The sequence below is a fragment of the Micromys minutus genome (genome assembly GCF_963924665.1).
Source record: "Micromys minutus genome assembly, chromosome: 19".
In the NCBI taxonomy this organism is placed as follows: Eukaryota; Metazoa; Chordata; class Mammalia; order Rodentia; family Muridae; genus Micromys; species Micromys minutus.
Window position 1 is genome coordinate 22,717,629 of NC_137954.1, and position 25,144 is coordinate 22,742,772.

Genomic DNA, 25,144 nt, shown 5'->3' on the forward strand with positions numbered 1-25,144 from the left:
CCTGTTGCTTTTGCATCGATCCCTGATCTCTCGTCTCATTCATGGGCGCCTCAAATAGACAAGACTCAATTTGGGGCTTACATTATCACAAACTTAATTTCTGCTCTCCTCTGCATTGGTGGTTATTAGGCAAGGAGTGGGCTTGTAACCTGGGAGTGCAGGTCTGTTGGGGTCAGTCATTGGTAAGTTATTGTCATCACATGTATATAGACAGTCAGACCTGGCTTAAGTTTAGTAGTTTGGTGAGTCTAACACCACTTCATTATTAAACAGATTTAAATTACAATGCTCTTACATTTAGTTACCATGTTAAAAATTCTACATCTCTTTTATCCTCACTCAGAGCACTTTTTAAAAAATCAAATTAAAGATTTTATTAGGCAACATCTTGAATTTTGCCTTGGAAGACTTCTGGATGGTTCGGAGTGAGCTAGTCGAGCCCCACTCAGGCTTCTGCCCTGAGAATCTGGTGTGGTTTCTACTTCTCCTGGGCCTACGGCTACCTGGCTTGCTGTTATGCAGTGGGAATGAGTTCCATCTTATATCTGTCACTGTTATATCATGTCCCTTGTGCAGCATGAGGAAGGGGAGAGAAAACACCAGTGGGCTCAGCAAACAGCAAAATCTTTTATTATTCCTGACACATGAGCTGGTCAAACAGGGCAGCCAGACAAGGACTCAGGAACTGTGTTTTTTTCTGGAAGCCTTGAGTAGGCTGAAGCAGGGTTTATAAACATAAAAACTACAAGTACCTGGGATAAGTTATAATTTTTACCAGTCAGAACTCAGTGAATAGGGGCTTTCCCCAGTGTTCCGTCATTGTTGGCTGACATTGAATGTTTTTATCCAACCAATCACATTCATTCGTTCTTTCTGTTGTTAAGAACAGGCATTATGTTTTGGGTAACTATTGTTTAGAGAGGGGATTGATCAGCCTGGATAAAACGGAGTCTGAAGTCAAAACAGCAGTATTTAAGTATTAAGTTCCTTACATCTGTTCCCAACAGTGATGGGTTCTGCCATTCTAAGAACTAAGGAAAGTTCATCCAAAGAGCTTACATTTGAGCTTCCAGAGATGAGTAGCCTCATTGCCACACACACACACACACACACACACACACACACACACACACGTATAAATTAAAAAGCCTATGTTGTTGAGCTGGATGTGGTGCACATAGGTAGATCCCTGAACTCAGGCCAGCCTGGTGTACACGGCAGGTTCCAGAACAGGCAGAGAGCTACAGAGACAGCCCCTGTCTCAAACAAAAATAAATAAATAAATAAATAAATAAACAAATAAATAAATAAATAAATAAATAAAAAGAACTGAAACAAAAGACCATGCTATGCTCCTTGGCTGTCTCTTGATAGCCACGAGGCTGCTTGCTGTCTTAGCATTTTTATATGAGTCTTGCACAGACAGAGATTTGATTCTCCTTGTCAAGCCCAAGGTCATAAATTCTGTCTTGAGACTTCAAATGGACTGTCCCCCTCCCCCGAAACCTCCCACACAGTGAAACGCGTGGATTTCCCTATCATTCTGTCTACCTCAATCCCCACTAAAACCTCTTTCAGATTTTTTTTTTTTAAAGATCTTTACTTTTAATTGTGTGAACGCACCTGTTTCTGGGTATGTGTATGTGTGTGCTGATGCCCGCGGGTCCCCAAGTCTCCCCATGTGAGAGCTGAGAATTGAACTTGTTCCTTCCAAGAGCAGTCAGAAGTGTTTTCAACTGTGCCATCTTTCCAGCCCCTCTTTTCAGATTAAAAAATAATAATAATAACGGCTTTATGGCCGAGCCGAGGCTCTGTTTGAAACCTGAAACTGTATTTGTTTCCCAAGTGCTGAACATATAGGCTCAGTGTCAAATGGCTCCCTGCTTTCTTTTCTCTAAACTTTAAAACACGTGGGGTGGCGGGTGTGCCACACAGAGCATATGAGGACCGTAGAGTAAATGGTAGGATTCAACCTTCTCCTGCCACCAGCTGTGTAGGTCAGGAATAGAACTCAAGTCAATCAGCTTAGCGAGAACCCCTACCGCTGTACATTCCCCTCCCCATTCCCCCATCCAGACATCTAGAGGGCTGTGCCATGACTTTACAGAGGAAACCATAACCTTCCAGAGCTAAATTTGTTATCAGGTCTGGTATCTGTCAGTTGGCTTGGAATAAACCACTTGCGCATCTTGGAACCTGTCTTCCGGACAACGCGAACCTTAGACCTCCATCCCTGTATTGTACTTCTCAGGTACCTCCGGCTGCAGACCCTCCTCTCTCACTTCCATCTTCATTGGAGGAGAAACCGGAAGTGTTCCGGAGCCAGCGTGTACGCCTTATGGAGGCAGCAGGGCGTAGGCGCGCAGGGGGCGGGGTATGCAAATAAGACTCGGGCGTGAGCGCTCGGGAACGCCGGGAGAGCCGGGATCGTGGAAATTGTAGCTGAACCTGTGGGTCCTGGAGAGGGAGTGAGGTGTGGAGGACACAGACGAAAACAGAGGTGGAAGAAGCGCGGGGAAGACAGGAAGTGAAGGTTAAGGGCGATCACCACAATCTTAATGTGACTCTCGGACGCTGAGCTTGACTGCGTGGGCTGAGTCTGGTATCGCTTCTCGGCCTTTTGGCTAAGATCAAGTGTAGTATCTGTTCTTATCAGTTTAATATCTGATACGTCCTCTACCCGAGGACAATATATTAAATGGATTTTTGGAATTAGGAGTTGGAATAGGAGCTTGCTCCGTCCACTCCACGCATCGACCTGGTATTGCAGTACCTCCAGGAACGGTGCACCCCCTCGGGGAACAATGCTGGTTCAAAAATAGAAACTTCTATCCTTCATGCTTGGCTAAGATATAACATAGCGTGTCTGTGCTTTTCTTGCTTTGACTTGAGAACTTCACATTCTAGGTTCTTCTTTTTTAGTGTGTGGTAAATGTTTTATTTTGATGGCCTAAGTAAAATGGAAAGCCAGCTGTATATTTATTGTGCACTTTCTGTGGAATAAGAAAGTGAAGGGCTCAGTTGTACTCCTTGTTGGATCGGTAGGTATGTAACTTGGAGAAAGCAAGGTCATCTGAGGTCAGCGGCCCACCTTGAAGCCATTTTGGAAGTCTCTCAAGGAAACAGTTTGAGGCAGAATCAGGTTCCCCAGCCTGTTAGTGTTGTTTCTTTGATTATTTCTTGTAAACATAATTTCTCACAAGTAATACATAGTTCTGTGCCGACAATATAGGGCATACAATCCAAGGCACACAGTTTAGCCAAAACTGACCATCTACTCTTCATCTGAGCTTGAACACAGTTCTAGTTGTCTTAGGAACTGAAATGTGGTTCAGTAGCAAAATTATAGCTACACAGAAGCAACAAGAGTAAATCCATAGTTGGGGTGCTTAAGACCATCAGAAATGTCTGTCTTTTGATGGCCCTGACTCGCACGTTGAGAACTGCAGATGTATCAAGTTGCCTTGCCCCTCAGTGTAGTGGAGCAGAGTCCTCTGGTGAGAAATCGTGCACATTCAATTGTCCTTAGCACAGTAAAATGGGAGTCTACAAAGTTGTATAAGCAGTACAAACACAGTTACTTTACTTCTCTGCCTTGCAAGGAGCCACAATAGTGACCACTCTATTAGACCCGAGTGTGTTGAGTAGCCGAATGCTTCGTCTCAGCCCTCCTACACTGCTGGCTAGTCTTCTCATACTCTTCAAGGTTTTGTCTTTCTCATCAACCCTCTACCACAAACCCCCGTCATACTTAGCAATTCTTTGTATTGACATTCTCTTGTGGAACTTATAGTTCAAGGCAAGGGTCTGCCCTCTCTCTCTACACTCCCCCAGCGGCTGCACCATCTGGGGAGCTAACAGAAAGTCACACTCATGGGTAAGCCATCCCATGCAAAAGGATGTCCCACTCGGGAACAGCTCCTCCAGCAAAGAGATGCGAGAATGCCTTGTGATGTGGGACCTTGGACTGTGACCCATGCCACACTTCCCACCAGCAGTAGTTTTAGTCTTGCACAACTTTGACTCAGGAGGCAAAGGAACCACAAACTATTCTGCTCCATCTGTGTTAATCATAAACAGGCCACAGTTTCAGTGTTCTCATTTTTATTTTGCAATAAGAACTGCAAAAGCTTTTGTGAGTTCATGATTTCCCTCTGCTGCTAAGGATGGCCTTGAACTTTCATGTTCCTACCTCTTAAGTTCTGAGACTTCAGATGTGTGCCACCACACCTTTGTGACCCTTAATGGTTACAGCTTTTCACATATCTCTCTTAGAAGTAAGAATATACCTTTAAGTTTGTTCATCTCTGTCTGTTCTTTAAAAAAAAAAGTCCCAGGTTAGGAGGTTGGAGAGATCGCTCAGTGGTTAAGTGCATTTACTGCTCTTCTGGAAGACCCAAGTGTATTTAGTTAGTTCTCACGGCCATGTCAGATGGATCACACATCAGTTCCTGTTCACAGGTATCTGATGCCTCTGCCTTTCTTGGGCACTGCACCCATGAGCACACACCCCTCTCCCCCAACATACGCAGTTTTAAATAATAATAAAAAAATCCTTAAAAAGCCATTAGAAGATAACTGGTTTGAACATGAAGATACATTTATTTTTTGCAAAGATAAAACTATTAACGTTAAAGTGATATTTTTTCCCTTGTGAAGTAAAAAACATTCTCAAGATGTTGAGGCACACAGGAACAAGATGGATAGATGTTTTCTTGGCTTAGAGTCTGGCTTTCTTCTTAAAAGATTCCTTCACCCTCCTGACAACAGAAAGGTCCCCAGCTCCCACAGGCCAGTTGTCATGATCTGTTTAGGTAGCAGAAAAGTGTCACTTGCAGGAAAAGTGTCACCTGTAAATCTCCTAAGTCCATCTCCCCAGTCCCACCCCATCTCCCCAGTCCCACCCCAGCCTCATGGTTTTGTTTACTGCCTTGCTTCCCTCACGAACGCTAAGGAAAAGACAGGCAGTTTTTAAGTCCTTTGATTCGAATGTCAGGCTTTCTCAGCTGAGTCTTCCTGTGTGTAAAGGGGGTTACTTCAGTGCTTCCCACTCCCTGCCTTAGGTGACTGGCTACAGGTGGACATCTTTGTGAGCAGATCCAACATGAAGAAGACTCAGAACTGAGCAAGTCATGCTGAGATGAAGTCCTTCCCTCTCCTGGCTCTTCAATCAGCTGGGTGTGGACAAAGAAAAGCATCCCAGAGTGGCAGGCTGCTTTCCTAGGCTCAAGGAAGCCAGCCTTATAAGAATGACGCCTCATGGGAACAAACAGAGGAAGAGGCTCTTAGATACACCTCTTCATGAGCCAATAGCTTCCTGGACTGAAAGATCAGTGGTGATGGCCACACAGGACCTGACATGTGTACTGTAATCCCCTAACATCCCTAGGAAATACAGTCTTGGGTGTTTTTGTTGTGAGGCAGGGTCTCTGCAGGGTCACTGGCTGTCCTGGAACTCACTACATTATGTAGAGCAGGCTGGCTTCAAATGCAGAGAGAATCACCTCTCTTCTGGAGTTCTGGGATGAATCAAAGGCTTGTGCAGCCACAGTCGTAATTCTGTGATTTGGTAGGACCTCAGTTGCAAAACCAAAAAATGCAAGAGAGCACAGGAGAGCTGATCAGAGCTGCTTCCTGGGGTTGCACTGTCTCTCTCCAAAAAGGGAAGGAAGCCAGGCACGTGGCACATGCTCTTAACTCTAAAATGTGGGAGGCAGAGGCAGGCAGACAGTGAGACCCTGTCTCAAAACACCAAAGGCGGTGGGGGGGGGGGGACTTCAACCAACTAAGCATTCAGGGTATTAGGAACATCACTATATCCACATAAGAAGTCCACAAACATAGGAAACAGGTAGCAGTCTTCTCAAGCAGGAGTTCGATTGCTAATAGACACTAGTAACCCTTTAGAAAGAGGTCAAAGACATCTGTGTTTATATTTTCCCTGAGGCCTTGGGTTTTTAGTGTGCATTTTAAGAAAAGATCTATGATCTATGCTACATAGCCCAGGATGGCCTAAAACGGGGGTGTGTAGCAGAGGATGGCCCTCAACTTTTGTCCCTTCTGCTTTCATGAATAAAAATGGTTAGATACAGAAATTTATCATTTTAATGATGTATAGATTCCAAAGAGAGGACAAAGTCGAATTAGACCACCCCTCTTCCATCTACACAAGGACTTACAGAAGGGAAAAGAGGAATTAAGTCTGTAAACCTTCAAGCACAGCGGCTTTTACCACCTTTCTGTCCTCCTTTGTATTTAGAGTTTTGGCTTTTTTTTTTTTAGCTCAGAACATTTTCTTTAAAATCCTATCACACATATCAACATTTTGTACTTTTTGATGGCCTATGAAAGAAAACCCCCACCTCTGAGATAGGGACTAAGACATGGAGCAGGAACAGGAAAGGGCTCGTGATTCTTCATTTTCTGGCTGCTTACCTGGTATCTGGACGTAGTGACTATATAGAGCCTGGCCTCCATCCACATTGATCAACTGTCCGGTGATAAAGGAAGCTGCAGGGGACAGCAGGAAACACACCAGAGAGGAGACCTGGGGACAGAACAAAGGCAAATTAATACATAAATAAATTGTGGGTTGATGTTAAGGTGATACATGATTGGACAGTGGAGAGGTAGGCGGAAAAAGGTAGGAAAACAGAAGAGGAGCAGAGATTGTGAGGAGAATCAGGATGGAGCTGGAGAAAGCAGACCTTGACCCTGGTGGCCGTAATTGGCGATAGGTAGATATGAATATTTTTAAGGGATTTTATAGGTCATTTTATTTCACATAAAAAGGCAGTTTGCATCTTTGTTCATTGTTTTTAATCTTATTGTGTGGAGGGTTTTGGATTGAGAATTTAATATATAAACCTACCATGAAAAGCTATCGAGCTTTGGAGTCATGTTTGTGCTGGGTGGTGGAACAAAAGGAATGAACACGCGGGGCAGGGGGGGCTGCATCCGCTGGGACAAAAGCAACAGGGCTGGCAGCCTGGGAAGGGAACCGCCTGGAGAGGGCAGCTTATGGGCCAAGTGACTGAGTCTGTGAGTGGGGAGTGAGACCATGGGGGCCAATAAAGGGATAAGCCATTTTTGATATTTACTACAACAGTAAATAAATAAGGAAGAGAGAAAGAAAGAGAGACAGGGACCAAAGACTCTTCTTCATTCCTGGAAGCCTGAGGCTCCTGAGTAACCACATCTCAGCCCACAGGACTGCATCATGAATCCTCATGCGTGTGTACCAGGATCTGACAGCACAGTCTGGACAACAGTGACGTCAGGTAACCACCAAGGCAAAGGCGACACGGTGTGAAGAAGTGGAAGACAGCGGCAGGCAAACAGCACGGTATAAGAAGCCACAAGTAAATATGGCGGTTTCCTGCTTTGACAGTAACTCCCTTCTGAGACCCCCACTTGTCTGCCACAACTCTATTTGTCAGTTTAGCCACATGGTTCTCACAGCTCCGTCCCAGGTCCAGCAAGTGTGTGTGTGTAGCAGTGTGGGCATTCTGATCTGTTCAGTCTGTGGCAGGCAGATCACAGGAGCTTCCCACCAGCAGGACTTGAAGGCCCTCATTACATCCTCCCAAATGCAGTCACTAGGTAAGGTTTTAGAGAAACTTCCTAAACCAAACAGAATTCATTTTACTGATGGCAAACGGAAGCGGAGTCTCATGAAGGGTGGTGATCCTGAGCACGTGCTGGCTGTTGCATGGCTTTTGATGGCTGAGCTCTGACATGCAAGGTCACCACAGGATTGCATCTTGAGGCTGGATACACCTTTCCTGCCACTATTACAGAGCCTAATGATTCCTGGGTTTCAGCCCATCTAACCGGACAGATTTCTTGAAGATCAACATGAAGATGTACTTTCGTGTAATAATGCTGTATAGACAAATTGACGATTTTCTGATAGTGATTCTTAAATTGATACAAGTAATCTCCAGCCCCATACAGAATAAATCTGCAAATAGAGCTCTGTAAACCTTCAAGTGTCGTGGGCTAATTGCACTAGGATAAGAAAGCAGGCTCGGAACAAATCTGTAGTTAAGGAAAAACATTCATTCTAGGCCAGGTTCAAGGAGGTGGCCACAGGTGTGCACTATGATAAAGCAAGGCCATGGGAGACTGTTGCTCTGAACTTACAATGAGCTGTTGCTTATAGAATGAAATACTGCTTTGAGCTTACTATCAGCGTCCTTCTGTAACTCCCCTTCTGTGTAACATTTTATCTAGGAGGCAATTTTATAAAGAACTCTTGACTAAGAAGGTATAAACTGCCAGAGAGAAGAAATAAAGTGTGTCATTTGTATTGTCTGTCTATATGTATGTACATACAACATATGTGTGTATGTATATGTGTATGTATGTAAGTATGCATGAACACTTGTGGAATTGTTGAGACAGCTGTCAGGTAGGCTGAAGTGTGTGTGTGTGTGTGTGTGTGTGTGTGTGTGTGTGTGAGAGAGAGAGAGAGAGAGAGAGAGAGAGAGAGAGAGAGAGAGAGAGAATGCTTGAATTCTCCCTTTCTTCCCCTTCTTTTCTTTCTGGCTCACAAAGAGCTAACTGAACTCCATGCCTCCCGGGCCAGCTAGAGGCTCTGGAGCCCTAGAGAGACCAAACCTTTTTTTCTAATTCCCCCGAGGCATTCTCTTGGAGTCAAATTACCAGAAGCCAGTGGCTTTTGACCTTAGAATACAAAGAATTAAAGGAAGACAAAACTGCTTTCGTGGCAGCTTTTGGCCACGAAACAACAAAAACTGCCCAAAGCAAGTGGTTTTCAGCTGTAAAGCATTAGCGTCAGAATGGCCCAATAGAGCAGCTTTTGCCGTGATTGCTGCTCTATACCCCTTTGCTGCCTTCCTCCAGAAACTGGGTGCTAGGGTAAGTCCTCAGCAGCAGAGAACCAACTCCATAGAGCTGCCTCTGACCTCCACATGTGCCCTAGAGCACAAGCAACACACACACACACACACACACACACACACACACACACCAGGGTGTCAGCCAGTTGCACCCGGTGTGAAAGCTTTCCTGACTCAGCACAGGAGCAAGCAGGGGCCAGAGTCTGCCCCTCGTTTTGTATCTCACAGTAGCTATGCCAGCAGCTGTTAAAGTCTGACTTGCATTCCTTCAGGGGCTTTTAAAAGTCAAAGCCAATCCTTGTGTTGAAATTTAACTCAAGGGCCCAAAGCAATGACTGGAAAACTGCTGGAGCCTAACTATGGGTGAAGTCAAAACTGGGGCCAGCAAGATGGCTTAGCCAGTAGAGAAGCTTGCAGCCAAGATTGCTGCTCTAGCTACAGACACTGGAACACTGTCCACCACATTCTTTCTCTGTCACACAAGCACCTTAAGAATAAATAAATGTGGCTGGGCTTGGTGGCACACATCATTAATCCCAGCACTTGGGAGGCAGGGGCAGGCAGATCTCTGTGATTTTGAGGCCAGCCTGGTCTACCATCTAGGCCAGCCAAACCTACACAGTGAGATCCTATCCCATAAAAAATTTAAAAGGTGTTAAAAATGTTTTTCAAGAATACAAACTGTATTAGTAGTCGAGGTACCAGCAGTCAGATTCTGGCACAGATAATCATGGGAATGGGTTGGGGTGAGTGCAGTCTTTCTAGTGTTCTAGGTGATGGAACAAGACACGACAGGAAGTGTGCACATGTGTGCACACCCCCCTCACACACACCCCAAGAGCTTTTGCTGCCCAGAGAGGTCCATGGCCATCTCAAGAAAAAGAGTATGTGATTAAACTAACTAAACAGTCATTTTAAAGTTGTGTTTCTTTATACTTTTATGTGCACGAGTGCTTTGCCTGCACATACATATATGTGCATCCCATTCATGCCCAGTGCCTGCCAAGGTCAGAAGAGGGCATCATATTCTCTGAAAATGGAGTTACAGGTGGGTTTGAGCTGGGAACTGAACCCAATTCTCCCTCTAGAGCAATGTACTCTTAATTGCTTTCTGAGTCAACTTTCTAAGCCCGTGAAAATTTAGTATTGAATTCCTCTCTCCCTCCCTCCAAACCTTCCCACAGACCTGTCATTGCTGTCGTTCAAATTTGTGACTTTTTAAAGATTTATTTTGTTTATGAGTACACTGTCATTGTCTTCAGACACTCAGAGCACATCAGATCTCATTACAGATGGTTGTGAGCCACCATGTAGTTGCTGGGAATTGAACTCAGGACCTCTGGAAGATTAGTTAGTGCTCTTAACTGCTGAGCCATCTCTCCAGTAGCCCCCTTGGGGGGGGGGGGCAGAGTTTCTTTGTGTAGCTCTGGCCATTCTGGAACTCTCTCTGTAGACCAGGCTGTTCTGAATCACAGAGATCTGTCTGCCCCTGTCTCCTGAGTGCTGGGATTAAAAGTGCTCACAACATACCTGACATGTCCACCCCCCCCCAGCATTCATTAACATTTTGGACAATTTCATACATGTGCATAATGAATTTTGTTCCCTTTCACCATTACCATCTCTCATCTCTCCCCTACTTCCGCTGGGCACGTTCCCCCCATCAACATAGTTCTAGCTTTGACTTTGTATGCAAGATAGGTGGTCTAAGGTATTTCTAAAGACCCAGCTGTCCTAAGGCATTTCCTGACTGGCCTATCAGTGTGTGTGCAGTGCAGCACACACAGGCACACATAAGCACACAATGATAACAAATAAAATAAAACTTAATATTTATCTAAGCCCTTCTCCACATGTTAAATTCCAAAATTATCTTCAACTCATACATCAACTTGGGGGAAATCTGACTTTCGTTTTAAATTTTTAAAAATTGGTCTTGCAGAGATGACTCAGTAGTTAAGAATACGTTATTGCTCTTGCCAAGAACACAAGTCCAGCTCCCACATCAGGTGGCTCACGACTGCCTGGGATTGGCGGGACAGCCTTGTGGGAGTTGGGATCAAATCTTTACCTGTCAGTGCATCGTACGGACACCTAAAACTTTGTAAGCTGACTTTAATTTTGTCTTGTTTTCTTGTTTGTTTGTTACTTTGTTGAGACAAGGTTTCACTAGGTAGCCTGAAATTTTCTGTTGTAGGCCAGGCTGGCCTCAACTTCACAGAGATCTGTCTGTCTGCTTCTGTCTCCTGTGTAGGCATAGGCCCAGCAAAAATAGACTTTTAAGTAAAATTGATTCTCCTACCAAGAAGTATGACATGTGTTTATTTATTTAAAATATGTATTGTTGTTATGTCTAAGTGTGTGTGTGTGTGTGTGTGTGTGTGTGTGTGTGTGTGTGTGTGGTTGGAATATACAGGTGAATGCGGGTGCCTGGGGGCCATCTAATACAGTTGCTGGGGACTGAACTCAGGTTCTCTGGAAGAGCACTTCCTGCTCATAACTGCAGAGCCATTTCTCCAGCCCCACATCTTTATTCTGTTTTTGTTTTTTTTTTTTCTTTTCATTCTTCAGTGAGAAACTTTTCCCCCTAGCCTACCACCGTTAGAATTAAGTTTACTCCTCAGTCATTTGGAAACCATACTTCATTCCACTGTGGAACTCCATTATCTGGCTTGCTTGGGGCTGCTTGTACCAACGCTGCATGTGATAAAATAAAGTCACAACAAAGACAACAGAAATGTGTTGTCTCTAACTTCCTGGCCTTCATTCCCGAGGAAAGTCTGTTGTCAGCTGTCAAAAGAACTTACTAGGTTATGTCCCAGAGCCCAGAGCACAGGAGACATTGTTTGACCGCACAACAATCCTCTCTATTGGTCAGCCAGGCCACATGCCCAGGGTGCCAAATGTCACACATTTCTCAAGGGATTCTCATCAATGCCAACCAGATACGTTACCTCCTCGGGGACTCCGACGCGCTTAGCTGGGATATTCTCAAAGGCCATCTCAAACATGGTTTGTCCAAATTTGCCATAGTTCTCAACTGCAGTCTGGGAGTAAATGGTCCCCTATATTAGAAAACAAAAGAGTTTGGTCAGTAAGTGGGGAGAATTGAATTGTCAAGACACCAAGGGCTGGGGATGTAGAGCGGAAATCGATTACTTGTCCTGCATGCTCAAGGCCCTGGGTCCCATCTCTAGAACTCACAGGACAGCAACAAGAAGGCATCAAGGAATACACTGACCAAAGACAACAAAAGACACACAAAAGGTGTGTGGTTTAACATCAGTACATAAGATAAACGTTTTTCAATTAACTTTATTCAAAACTGTCAAAGGGAACCCAGCCAACCACTATCTAAAAGCAGACCATTTGAATGATCATTTTGGTTATTAAGGGCATGGCTTCTCCCCTTAATAACCAGCTAAGTCCTGGTCTTCTTCATGAAAGGCTTGGTTTCTGAGGAGAATGACTTATGTAAGTACTTCAGGAGGGCCAGGAACAATGGCCCTGTTTCTTTTCCTCTGAGCATGCCTGCTTTACCAGGGAAGACAAAACCTGTGCAAAACCAGGATTTTCTTGGTTTTTACATTTCAAGTGAAGTTTATAAAACACACCCAAATCCAAGATATGTATGTACCCCAATATCTAATTTTAAAAATATAGATTTAGGGCTGGAGAGATGGCTCAGCGGTTAAGAGCACTGACTGCTCTTCCAGAGGTCCTGAGTTCAATTCCCAGCAACCACATGGTGGCTCGCAACCATCTGTAACGGGATCTGATACTCTTTCTGGTGTGTCTGAAACAGCTACAGTGTACTCATATACACTAAATAAATAAATCTTTAAAAAATATATATAGATTTATTTTAAATTTTGAGCTTGTACATGGGTTGCATAGATGTCACATGCACATGGAGGTCAAAGGTTGGCACCAAGTGTCTTCTTTAATCATTAGTCACCTTATTGTTGAGCCCAGAGCTCACTGATTGACTACACTAGCTAGCCAGAGCTGCAGGCTGGCTCTGCTGGTTGGTTAGTGGGCTCCATGGATATCTGCCTACCCTCCCACCCCAACACTCCACTTGTGTTATAGATGTGTGCTACCAAGCCCAAATGGAGTTGTTATCTCTGCTTTATCCCTGATCTGAAAGCATCGTAGGAAAAGGTGACTTGAGCTGATCTGTATAGGAGAAAGGCGTATCTCCGAGTACCTCACGGAGTAAGTTCCAGGTACAAAAAACATCAGGGAGGGTCAAGTTATGGCTTATTTCACAACAAATACATATTTGGGGAGGTAGAGGTGGGAAGAGCAGGAGTTCAAGGCCAACTTAACCTAAAGAATGAATTGTAGCCAGTCTGGGTTACAAAAGAACCATTGTCAAAAAGCAAACAGAGGCCAGGGGATGGTCCAGTCACAGCTGCTGAGTCACATGCTGTGAAACCATGAGAATCTGCATTCAGATCCTCGTCGCCCACAGCCAACCCAAGAGGAGCAGCTCAGCTCAGTAACCCTAGCACTAGGGAGGAGCAGCGGGGACAGGTAGGTCCCTGGAACTTGCTGGCCAGCTAGGATAGCCAAAACAGGGAGCTTTGGGGTCAACCCAGAGGCACTGCCTCAAAAACTAAGGTAGATATTGGCTGAAGAAGACAGTTGGCATTTACCTCTGCTTTTCACCTGAATGTGCACAAACACACACATGAACACATACAAAAAAAAAAGATGGTTTTCCCTGAGACAAGATCTCTGTAGCTCTGGCTGTCCTGGAACTTACTGTGTAGGCCATGCTGGCCTCAAATCCAGAGATCTGTCTGCTTCTGCCTCCCGTGTGCAGAGATTAAAGGTGTGTACCACCACCACTAGGCTCAAAATTTTTTTTTTGATTACCAATACTGTGGCTACATTTGTGATATAACACACAACTTAAGTTCTACTTGGCATTAAAACTGAGTTTCTTCCCAGAATCCTGATATTCATTTTTTTTTCCAAAATAAGGGACTCACAATATATCAAGAAAGAATCACATAGGAAAGAACTTACTCTTCAAAGTAGTGTTTTCTGTGTGTACGAGTGTGGTGAACTTACCACACTTGTTATGTATATTATGGTGAACATACATGTTATATGTGTGTGCACACCTATGTATGTTTTCAACCAGGCAGGCACAAGAAGCCAGATGTCAATATCCATGCCTTTTTCTATGTGTCTTCTATTTTGCTGTTTCCTTTTTATCTGTTTGCTTGTTTTGAGGCAGAGTTTTTCACTGAATGTGGAACTCACTCTTTCAGACAGGCTGGCCGGTCACCAAGGGAGCAAGCAGCCCAGGAGTTACGTGTGTGTTGCTGTGTCTCTCTTTTTTCGGGAACGTGAAGATCTGAACTCAGCTCTTCACATGTGTACAGACAGCACTTTACCCACTGAACCATCCTGCCAGCCCCCAACACAGTATTTCTTTTTAAGATTTTTATTACTTTAACTGTGTGTCTCTGTATGTGTTTGTATGTGCATGCACACACTTGCACATGGGTGTTACAGGTTACAAGGGACATGTAGGCAGGTGCCTGGGGAGACTAGGTGTCAGAATTCCTGAAGATGGAGTTACAGGCAGTTGTGAGAGGCCTGATGTGGTGTAGGCGCTCTTACCTGCTAAGCCATCTCTCCAGTTCCCTAGTATTTATTAACCTTCTCTGTACCATGGAACTTCCTTGATGCTTTTTATGATGCAGGTACTGAACATGACAGAAAGTATGGTTCTTGCATTGCTATTGCTTATTTTATTTTATTTTTACTTACTCTCTTGGTCTCTCCCTGTCTTTCCCTCTCTTCCCCCTTTGTCCCTCCTCTCCCTATTCCCTTCCCCCCTCTCTCTCCACGTGCTCATGGCTGGCCTCTACTTCTCTACTCTCCTCTCTCTCTGCCCCTACTACCCTCTTAACTTCCCTCCCCATGCCCTGAATAAACTCTATTCTATGCTAAAAAAAAAAGCCAACGGTTTATAGTATATTTCCACAGGTGTTAATATATACCACACCAATGACACAGTTACCCACAGCGCAATCTGAATCAAGAACCCCATTTGTCGGCAGACTTCACATGTGACAGTTACCTACAGGAGCAACACAGTTGATCCTCACTCCGCTGCTGGCCCATTCCAAAGCCATGGATTTCGTGAGGTTGTAAACACCTTCTCTTGCCGCTCCACTGTGCCTTTAAAGAAACATTACCATCAGTTTCTGCAGAAACTTTTCCCCATCGACTAAGTTGACGAGCATTTCAATGACTTGAGAGCTCCATGAGACTGTTTTAGCTATGGGGCTCTGTCACATTGAGTCTCTGTTTAAAGAAAGAGCTGGGATCTTCACTATCAAAGCCAAGCCACAGTTATCAAACACAATGCACACTGCAAACGCTCTGTCTCTCAAAGGCCATGTGCACGGGAGAGATATGTTGAGGAACCTTTTATTACAATAGAGAACAACAGATTGTGTTTTTTTTTCTCTCTCTTCTCTCCTTTCATCATGTGGGCTCAGGGGATGGAGCACAGATCCTCAGTCTTAGGGGTACTCTCCTTTACCAGTTGGTCCATCTTGTGAGCCCCAAACTGATAATGACAAGTATGTTGATACTGTATATACTTTTAATAGTAGGGGATATGAAAACCATATATTTGGCTACATGCATTATCAGTGGTTCAAAGGATTTATGTCTTGGGTTATGGATATGGCTCAATATATTGACTACTACTTCGAAGGCTGACTACCTGAGTCCGATCCCCAAGACTGCACTGTGGACGAAGAGAAACAACCCCTCAAGTTGTCCTCTGACCTCCATGCATGTAAAAAGCTGGGCAGGGTACAAAGTGTGGATGTTCCAGTCCTACTCAGACAGGGGAGGAAAATAATCTTGGGAAGTAGAGGGAACGAAGGCTCTGGGAGGGAGAGAGAAGGGGGAGGGAAGAGGGAGGGGCTGGTTCAAATATGGGAGGAGATGGGGGAGAAGTACAGAGGGCCAGGAGTTTGAAAGTAGGTGTGTAGCAGTAGGGTAGGGGGAGTGGGGTGTAGCCACTAGAAAGTTCCAGATGCCAGGACCAAGAGGTTCCCAGGACCCAACAGGGAGGACATTAGCAGAAATACCCAACAAAGGGGGGGGGAGAGAACCTGTAGAGAACCTGTAGAGAATAGGCACCCCCCTCACTGAGGGATGGGGCCACCCACCCACCTCAAAATTCTAATCCAGAATTCCTCCTGTCAAAAGGAAATGCAGAAATCTAAAGACATAGAAAGAAAACTATATAAAGCACTTACGCGGCTTTTGGAAACCCATTGTTAACAAGGACGATGATATTGACAATAGACCCACCATGATCTTTCATCCAGGAATTGTAAACTGCAGAACACAGATGGCAAGCATATTAAACAGCGTCTTCCTTTGTTATATCCTGCTCTAGTATACATTTCATGTTTTCTATTTTAATTTAGTTTTCGTCATTGAGATGAGGTCTCATGTAGCCCAGGATGACCCCAATGGCTATATAGCAAGAAGCTAATTTAATAATTAATTTAAGGTAAATAGTTTAAGGTAAAGCTGGAAAAATGTCAAGGAAAGCTACAAAATGAGCTTGAAAACATTTTTTCAATAAACTAATACTCTAGATGAAAAATTACTGGAACATTGACTCAATTAAAATGGCAAGTCATAAAGTATTCAGTATAACTTGAATTTAAAAAGAAAATTTTTGTGACAATTTTTTTTTAATGCATCCCAGGTTAACCTAGAATTCCCTAGGTAGCTGAGGATGACCCAGAACTGCTGTTGTTCCTGTGATGTGGTCACAGTTGTCCACTACCATGTCTGGCTTACAGAGTGGCAAGGATAGAACCTAGGGTCACCTGTATAAAAACCTATCAATTAATGACATGGGGTAGCCAGGCAGAGGTGGTGAACACCTTTAATCCCAACACTCAGGAAAGAGAGAAAGAACATGAAGTCGGGTGGGTAGGGAGGGCGAGAGGATCTGGGAGGGATTGGGGGAGGGGAAAACATAGCTAACTTAAATTGTATGAAAAAAGTTTTAAAAATAGTAAGAGGCAGGTGTGGTGGTGCACGCCTTTAATCCCAACATGCAGGAGGCAGCATCAGGAGAATCTCTGAGTTCAAGACCAGCCTGATCTAGAGAGTTCCAGGGCAGCCAGAGCTACACAGACAAACCCTGTCTCAAAAGAAGAAAAAATCCCCCCAAACCAAATAAATAAATGAGTAATAAATGAAGACAGAAGGAAGGAAGGAAGGAAGGGAGAAAGAAAGAGAAACATGAAATTAGGAGACAGACACAGAGTAGCAGAGGGAGAGGACTGTGGAGGAGATGGAGGGAGTGAGGGGTAGGTACTACCACAGCTCTATACACGTACAAAATTCTCAAAGAATAAATGATTTCAAACAATATATAGTCATAAATAGTTCAGAAAAGTCTGAAACTAGAAATAGTAATTGTTACATCAAGTATTAAAAATACCACATGAAACCATTGGATTTTAGCATAAAGAGGATACTGAGTCAGTGTAAGTTACTCTAAACAGACTGCCTCTGGCTAAATGCCACATCTTAGCTCTGATAGCATCAAGATTTCTGAAACTCTCAGGCTTCTCAGGCTCAAACTTTCCCAGGCTCAGATGCGGGCATTTCCTCAAAGTCTTTGAAATAACAAAGAGACCATAGAGAGCAAAGGGAGAAGGAAGAGAGATGGACAGAAAGAATGGCCGGTAGAATTAACTTGGGAAGGTTACAAGCATCTATCTGTAACTGTAAAGTCAAGGGATCAGGAATAAGCAAGTAAGAGCGTTGGGTGTCAAAAGGAAACAGATCCTCAGTGGGTTAAGTCTTTTTTCTTTCTGACTTAGTTCAGTCCTAAAGGGATCGCTTTGAGTTTTTTCTCCTTTCTTCTGACACCGCTAGGAATATTTAGTGAACACACTAATATTTATTAAATGATTTATTAAAAAACCAGTCACTTAAAAATCTCTGTAGTTATCCCCTCAAGTAAGCAAACATTTACATTTCTCCTGTTGTTTTCATTTTGTTTAGAGACAAGATTTCTCTGTGTAGCCCTGGCTGTCTTAGAACTCTGTAGACCAGGCTGACCTGTCTGCTGAGTGCTGGGATTAAAGGAGTTCACCACACAGCTGTGCATCTGGCGATTAAGGATTATCCTTTCTTTAGTTTCATTTAGACAATTATCTAACCCACTCACAGAATCTTAATAAGTAATGAAATTTAGTGAGAATGAACAATAAGAAAACTACTTTTGGGCTGGAGAGATGGCCCAGCGGTTAAGAGCACTGACTGCTCTTCCAGAGGTCCTGAGTTCAATTCCCAGCAACAACATGGTGGCTCAGGACCATCTATAATGAGATCCGATGCCCTCTTCTGGTGTGTCTGAAGATAGCTACAGTGTACTTACATATAATAAATACGTAAATCTTAAAAAAATAAAAATAAAACTACCTTTGGATCAGTCATGGTGTGAAGGCAGAATTCTGAGGTCAGCCTGGTCTACAGAGCAAGTTCTAGGACAGCCAGGACTACACGGAGAAACCCTGTCTTGAAAAACCAACAAAGCAAAACCAAACCAAACCAAAAATCTGCCCCCAAACAGAAAAAAAAAAAAAACAAAAAAACAAAACCAAAACAGCAGCAGCAAAAACACACCTTCAGCACAGTATTCCAGATATAATTAGATAGAAAGTATACACTCCCAAAACAGAAGCTTCTTTTCAAAAAAAAAAAAAAATATATATATATATATATAAATTTAATCTTCAACAGGACAAGAGACAGTCTGCAAATTATTGTCAGGCAGTCTTCACATCGATTTCTTACAGAAATAATAATAACTTGTAGAAAATAAAAAAGCATGGGTCTGTGACAAAGACTCAAATCAGACGAGGAGGCGGCTCAGTGGTGAAGTGAGGTACAGAGGTCCCGGGCTCTGTTCCCGGCACCCACACGGTGGCTCACGTCCACCCATGAGTGCGGTTTCGGGGAACTGACGCCTGTTCTCCCCTCTTCAGGGGACTGTGCACCACGATGCACATGCATAAGCTCAGGCATTGTACACAGTACTAAAAAAAAAAAAAAAAAAAGAAGTACATTTCTAAAGAGACACAAAGCCAGTCGGGCAGTGGTGGCGCAGGCCTTTGATCCTAACTCTTGGGCAACAGAAGCAGCTGGGACCTCTGACTTCCAGGTCAGCCTGGTCTACAGCGTAAATTCCAGGACAGACAGGGCTACACAGAGAAACCCTGTCTCAAAAAAATGAGAGAGAGAGAGAGAGAGAGAACACAAATACAAGGTATGTTAAGATACCAAATGAACGTTATGACGTGGGCTTCTGAGTTCCTAGCAGCTCCCCTAATCAGCCGTCCCTGTGGTTTCTCACTAAAGACAAGTCAGGGGGTTTGTGGCTATTGAGACGCCCACCTGCTTTGCACATATAGAAGGTGCCTGTCAGGTTGGTTTCAATCACAGCATGCCATCCCTTTGCAGTGATGCCTTCGATAGGAGTCAGGAACTGGCCTCCTGCATTATTTACCAAGAAGTCGATCTTACCATATTTAGCTAAGGTAGATTTGACCAAATTATTCACCTGAAGAAACATTGAAAGGGAAAGTTTAATAGCTAATCTGCTACACGGCCCAGTTTTAGAAATATAGTGCACTTTGTAGACTCCTATACAATGCACATTAATACTAAATACTACAATCTCAAATACATAAAGTCACCACTGAATAGCCCCCCAAGCCCCACAGGGTGAACTTTCCACTGTACCAGACTCATAAATCCTAAGCCAAAATTCTAACGCTGATGGCAATCTACACCAGAGTGTGGACAACCCCTCAACACAGCAAGCCTCAATAGCATTAATTTCTAAGTACCAACCTTAAATAAAAATGATGAAATGAGGTCAAAATGAACGCTAAGAAATGCCTTAAAAGAAGTGTTTATCAAACTGGGGTCACAACCTCTTTGGGGTCCAACAACCCTTTCACAGGGTCTCATATCTGATACCCTTGACACCAGATATTTACATTGTGTCTGATAACTGTAGCAAAATTACAGCTATAGAGTACCAATAAAAATAATTTTATAGTTTGGGGGGGTCACTATAAAATGAGGAACTGTCTTAAGGGGTCTCAGGATTACAAGGTTGCAAAGCACAGCCTTGAAGGGTCTCTAGCTGAGAGTACATTCTTGCTTAGCTCCCCTCCCTCTGAGATCATCAGCTCAGTGATTTGGGAGCACAGGCATCATTCCTTACAGGCTCTGCCTTCTAGTGAGACTCACCAGGCTGGAGAACAGCAGGGGTCAGGAACCACTTCTGCAAAGAATGCTGGATAAGCACACCGTGCAGCCATGTTTGCCTTACCTCTTCTTCTTTCCTGATATTGCACTGTATGGCGGTGACTTGAGCACAGCTGGAGGAAGGCAGAGAGGCTCTCAGTTCATCTGCGGCAGCATTTAATCTGTCCAGCTTCCGGGAAGCAATGACCACGTTACACCCTGAAGAGGAAATAGCCAGAGAAAAAAAGAAAATAAGGCTCCGAGAGCTGTCCAGATTAAGGGGCTAGAAGGAGGGCTCACTGGTTAAGAGCACTGGCTGCTCTTCCAGAAGACCCAGGTCCAATAGCCAGCACCCACACGGCAGCTCATAACTCACTAACTCCAGTTCCAGGGGATCTAATGCCCCCTTCTGGTCTCCACAGGCACCAAACACATATGTGATAAGCAGACTTATAGGTAAAATACACTTACACATAAAAATCTATCAATCAATCAATCAATCAATCAGCTATCCAAGCTACAGAAACTATTTTGTGTATTCATGTAAAAGATGGAGGTAGAAGAGGAATTCAGCTGGTTTTGGATACACTGAAGCAATAGGAACTGAAATGACTACCAAACTAGACCAAATACACACACACACACACACACACACACACACACACACACAAGGCGGCGGTGGGACAACTGTCTTGAAATATTGAATATCAAGCGCCATGGAACTAAAAATAAGTAGCCACTTCTGAGAGTGTGCAAGCCCAAGAAGGGACCATGAACAAACCATAATACTGTGAAACAAAGACGGACAGGTAAAGAGGCACCACGTCTAGGCAATAAAGGTGGTGAACTTGGACTGGCTTCTTCCTCCCCCTCCTGACTTGAGAGAACAGTCTGGTAGCTTAAAACAAAGGCCTTTGGGCCTTTTCTCCTGCCTGAAGGGCTTGGCAGCTGGACTGCCTCAAGTTCAAGGCAGGATTAGGATTCGGTGGCCAATAGGGCTAGCACTTACTCAATAGTTGTCAATAGGGCCAATAGTTACTCAGTAGGGCTAATCAGCCACCTTCTAACTTAGGGGAGGAAAACTTTTCAGAGACTTAGAAAAATCTCCAGCTCTCGAGAAGAGACTGGTATTTTTGGCTCCCTACATCCTCCTTCTGCTCCGCAGAGTCTTTTTCTCTTATGTGTCTGCTGCTGCGTGTCTGTGGTGGGTGAGATCTCTCTGCTGCTACCTGATACACTCGAGGCTTTTTGTGCCTTTTAATTCTTTGATTGGCAGGAAAAAAACGAACCTAATCAAGACTCACAGACTGTGTGCACCATGACCACCTGGAGAGAGCTTCCAGACTACAGAACAGAATAAACGTATTTCCCAGCCTGGAAATCTCTGGAAGTGGGAGAGATGAAGTGAGGATTTCAAGGAGGCAGCTGGTCACATGGGTCATGGGAAGATGAGAAATGAAAGAGATTTTTTACAGTTTTTCTTGAACTTCAGCCATGCCAGTACAAATCAGTGCATGGGAAGACAGGAGCAGACTGGGAAAGGACCCTTCAGAATGACCAGGGAAGGAACCCAGCATTCAAAGGAGCAAGAAAAAGGAGCAAGTAACCAAGAGATGTCAACTAATAGAAGTCATCCTGGAAGCGACATTGACGGGGCTGGAAAGATAGCACAAGGGTTAAGAGCGCTTGCTGCTTTTTTAAAGGACCCAAGTTCAGTTCCCAGTACCCACACTGGGTGGCGTACAACCACCTGCAACTTTAGCTCCAAGGGATCTGATGTCCTTTATTCAGCCTCTAAGGACTCTACTAACATGCACTACCTCCCCCAGCATATACACATATACAGGATAAAATTAAATTAAAAAATACATTTAGAGGAGAACAATGGACGGTGCCCAGATGGACAATAACGAGAGATGAGAACTCTCAGAACAGGGCAAGGCAGAAGACAATGGAATGATGCAAAGGCAAAATAACTGCAAACACCCCCTCAAGAATGATAGCAAAAGCCACACATATGAAACGGGAAGAATTTATCAGAGCAGACTTGCACTGCATTAGTAAAAATCAATCAATCAATCAAACAATGAAAAGAAGTCCTTCAAGCAGAAGAAAAACAACATCAGAAGAAGAGCTAAGTCCTTTCAAAAGCCGAGTCAAGAGGGAGGGAAAGAGGGAAAGAGGGCTGCTGAAACACTGTCTCCTGGACCTGAGGCGGCTCTTACAAACTGAGAAGTCACTGCTCATGAGGCCCTGCCCCTTCCTGGGGGGCTCTGTGACATCAATGGTTGCTGAGAGAAATTTTCTTCAGTGCTGACTCCACTGGTATGTTGCTCATGCATTCAAACACAAAAACCAACAACAACAACAACAACCTGAAGCACATTCATCGAGCAACCGCAGTGGGTGAGCAGGTCTCTCACACGTCAGAAGACATCAAGTAAACTAGTCCCAAAGACAGGCGGGGGAGGCGGGGACCAGGGGTTCGAAGCACAGAGCGTCCTAACATTTCAGTCAGGTCACGAGAATCTCTTGCCCGACACCAGAACTGGTGCAGTGTTTGCCTAATGCAGATTTACTCAAAAAGAGGTTGGATAACTAGAAATCCATGGAAGGGGAACCAAAGTTCTGCAGATCTGCAAACAGAAGGCAAGGCCTTGACCTTTGTACCACATAGGTATTGATTGTTTTGTTCTGTTTTAATAATTCTTCCTCCCAGGACAGTTTCCTGCGTGGCAGACGGCTGGAAGTAATGGCAAAATGCAAGCTGCCATGGTATTGTGTTTTCTTTCTCAATGTATTGATAAAGCCAATCATTTCTTCATGTATTTATTTTCTGTGGTAGCTCAGCATGAATTCCTTGGGCCAAATCACTGTCTCATTTGCCCCTTTAAAAATCTACTTGTCAGGGCAGGAGAGATGGCTCACTGGTTAAGAGCATTGATTGCTCTTTCAGAGGTCCTGAGTTCAAACCCCAGCAACCACATGGTTGGTGACTCACAATCATCTGTAATGTGGGAACTGATACTGTCTTCTGGCTTCTGGTGTGGTCTGAAGACAGCTACAGTGCACTCATATACATAAAATAAATTTTAAAAATCTTTTTAAAAATCTACTTGTCAAAGCTCTTTGCATAATACAAGGGTCATGTTGGAAATACTTTTTCAAACATACCTTTCAACTTTGTACTCTCCCCACCCTCCTAGATACAGGCTTTCTCTGTGAGCTTCCACTGTCCTGGAACTTGATCTGTAGACCAGGCTGGCCTGGAACTCACACCTATCTGTGCATCTTGAGTGCTGGAATTGAAGTCATGTGTCACCACCACACCAGTAAACTTTGCTTTTGGTTTAAGAGTAAACCCAAAGAAGATGTACATTCTCACATATCTAAATAGTAAATGTAACTATTTTTATTCCATGGCTTCCTTCCGTGTGTGTATTTATGTGATCATTCTAAGTTTAATAACTTTTCCTTTTTCTTGCTTTAGCACAGGAAACATGAGAAAAAAAAAATGTGATCAGAGCCTCTCAACAGGTTGACAACCTTTTGTTAGATGCCTAATCTGGGGCTGGAGAGATGACTCATCGGTTAAGAGCACTGCACTGGCTAGTTTTGTGTCAACCTGACACAAGCTGGAGTTGTCACAGAGAAAGGAGCCTCAGTTGGGGAAATGCCTCCATGAGATCCAGCTGTAAGGCATTTTCTCAGCTAGTGATTAAGCGGGGAGGGCCCAGCCCATTGTGTGTAGTGCCATCCCTGGGCTTCTAGACCTGGGTTCTATAAGAAAGCAGGCTGAGCAAGGTCCTGAGTTTGAATCCCAGCAACCACATGGAATCTGTATGGAATCTGATGCCCTCCTCTGGTGTGTCTGAGGGGAACGACAGTGTACTCACATATAATAAATAAATAATTTAAAAAATGATGCCTAATCTGGAATTAGGAACCATTTCAAATGGATCAATGAAGACATATGTTTCACGGGTCTGGTTATTTCCTACTTGGGGCACAATAATATTTGGCTCTAAATCCCTTTACTTCGTACTTTCTGGTTCATTTACCAACATTTCTCAGCTATTAGGAATAAAACCTCTTCTATTTCCTCTCATTGCTCAGCTCTGCAGCCCATAGCTTCGCAACCTCTTCCCGGTCCGCCCGCACTGCCCTCTATCTCTCACTTCCTGTCTCTGAACCCAGTTTACTGGAGCCAGACCTCCGCGGACACTAGCTCTGGGTGCCCAGCCCCAGAGGTCTGCTCACTTACCCAGATGCAGTAGCTCCCGGGAAATGGCTTTTCCAATGCCCGTGCCCCCGCCGGTGACCACCGCTACGTGGTTCTGCAGCAACCCGGCCGCTAGGAAGCTCTGAACGTTCTTCCAAGAGCCCATAGCTGCAGCGAGTCCGTCACTGAGTGCTTGCTAAAGCGCAGACCCTGGGTTTCTTAAAAGTAGCTGTCCGCTGTCACGTGACTGGAAAGACTCCGCCCACAAACCCACGCGGCCCCGCCCCAGGCCCCGCCTTCGCGGCACGCTAGGCCTCCTCCCAGAGCTGGACCGCTCCTGGCGGCCGCCTGCAGCCTTCTGCATCCTCAGCCTCCTTCCTGGGTCCCAGTGAACGTGTGGGTGAGACTCCTCGTTCGATTTTTCATATTTATTTTTAAATTTCGGTGACATTGGGGGAAACGACAGAGGAATGAAAAGAGAGCGAGAGTGAGAAAGAACAAAATGGGAAGGATATTTTCACTTCTGAAAATCCAATCTTTGGGGCCATAGCTCCCACCGTTAATTAAAATTAAATCTCCAGAGCATCTGTGTAGAGAAAGGCTGCAGGTCTGGGCCCTCGCAGGGCCGATCTGAAACAGACATTTCTGGCTGTCTGGGTTTCAGCTACTGTGTGCGAATGGCTAGGAAGTGGGAAAGGCTTAGGTTAGCTGAAGAGAAGACAGC

General features: G+C 44.3%; 1 protein-coding gene across 1 annotated transcript; it reads right to left on the reverse strand.

The window, feature by feature from the left end:
• Positions 1 to 4,579: 4,579 nt before the first annotated feature.
• On the reverse strand, positions 4,580 to 24,635 carry PECR (peroxisomal trans-2-enoyl-CoA reductase). The gene is made up of 8 exons (XM_080932808.1): positions 24,463 to 24,635; positions 20,284 to 20,417; positions 19,338 to 19,503; positions 16,166 to 16,247; positions 14,972 to 15,068; positions 11,819 to 11,929; positions 6,436 to 6,547; positions 4,580 to 4,806 (listed from the first exon to the last, which is right to left on the reverse strand). Exons 1-8 carry the CDS (start codon positions 24,584 to 24,586, stop codon positions 4,721 to 4,723), a joined length of 912 nt encoding a protein of 303 aa, XP_080788934.1. The 5' UTR covers positions 24,587 to 24,635; the 3' UTR covers positions 4,580 to 4,720.
• Between the last annotated feature and the right edge of the window lie 509 nt (positions 24,636 to 25,144).

Coding starts and splice junctions, on each gene's coding strand:
- PECR (XM_080932808.1), bottom strand. CDS start 24,586: ATGGGCTCTTGGAAGAACGTTCAGAGCTTCCTAGCGGCCGGGTTGCTG. Junction 16,248..19,337: donor CTTCTATATGTGCAAAGCAG/GTGGGCGTCTCA, acceptor TGTGTTCTGCAG/TTTACAATTCCTGGATGAAA. Junction 11,930..14,971: donor GGATCAACTGTGTTGCTCCT/GTAGGTAACTGT, acceptor TTTCTAATATAG/GGGACCATTTACTCCCAGAC.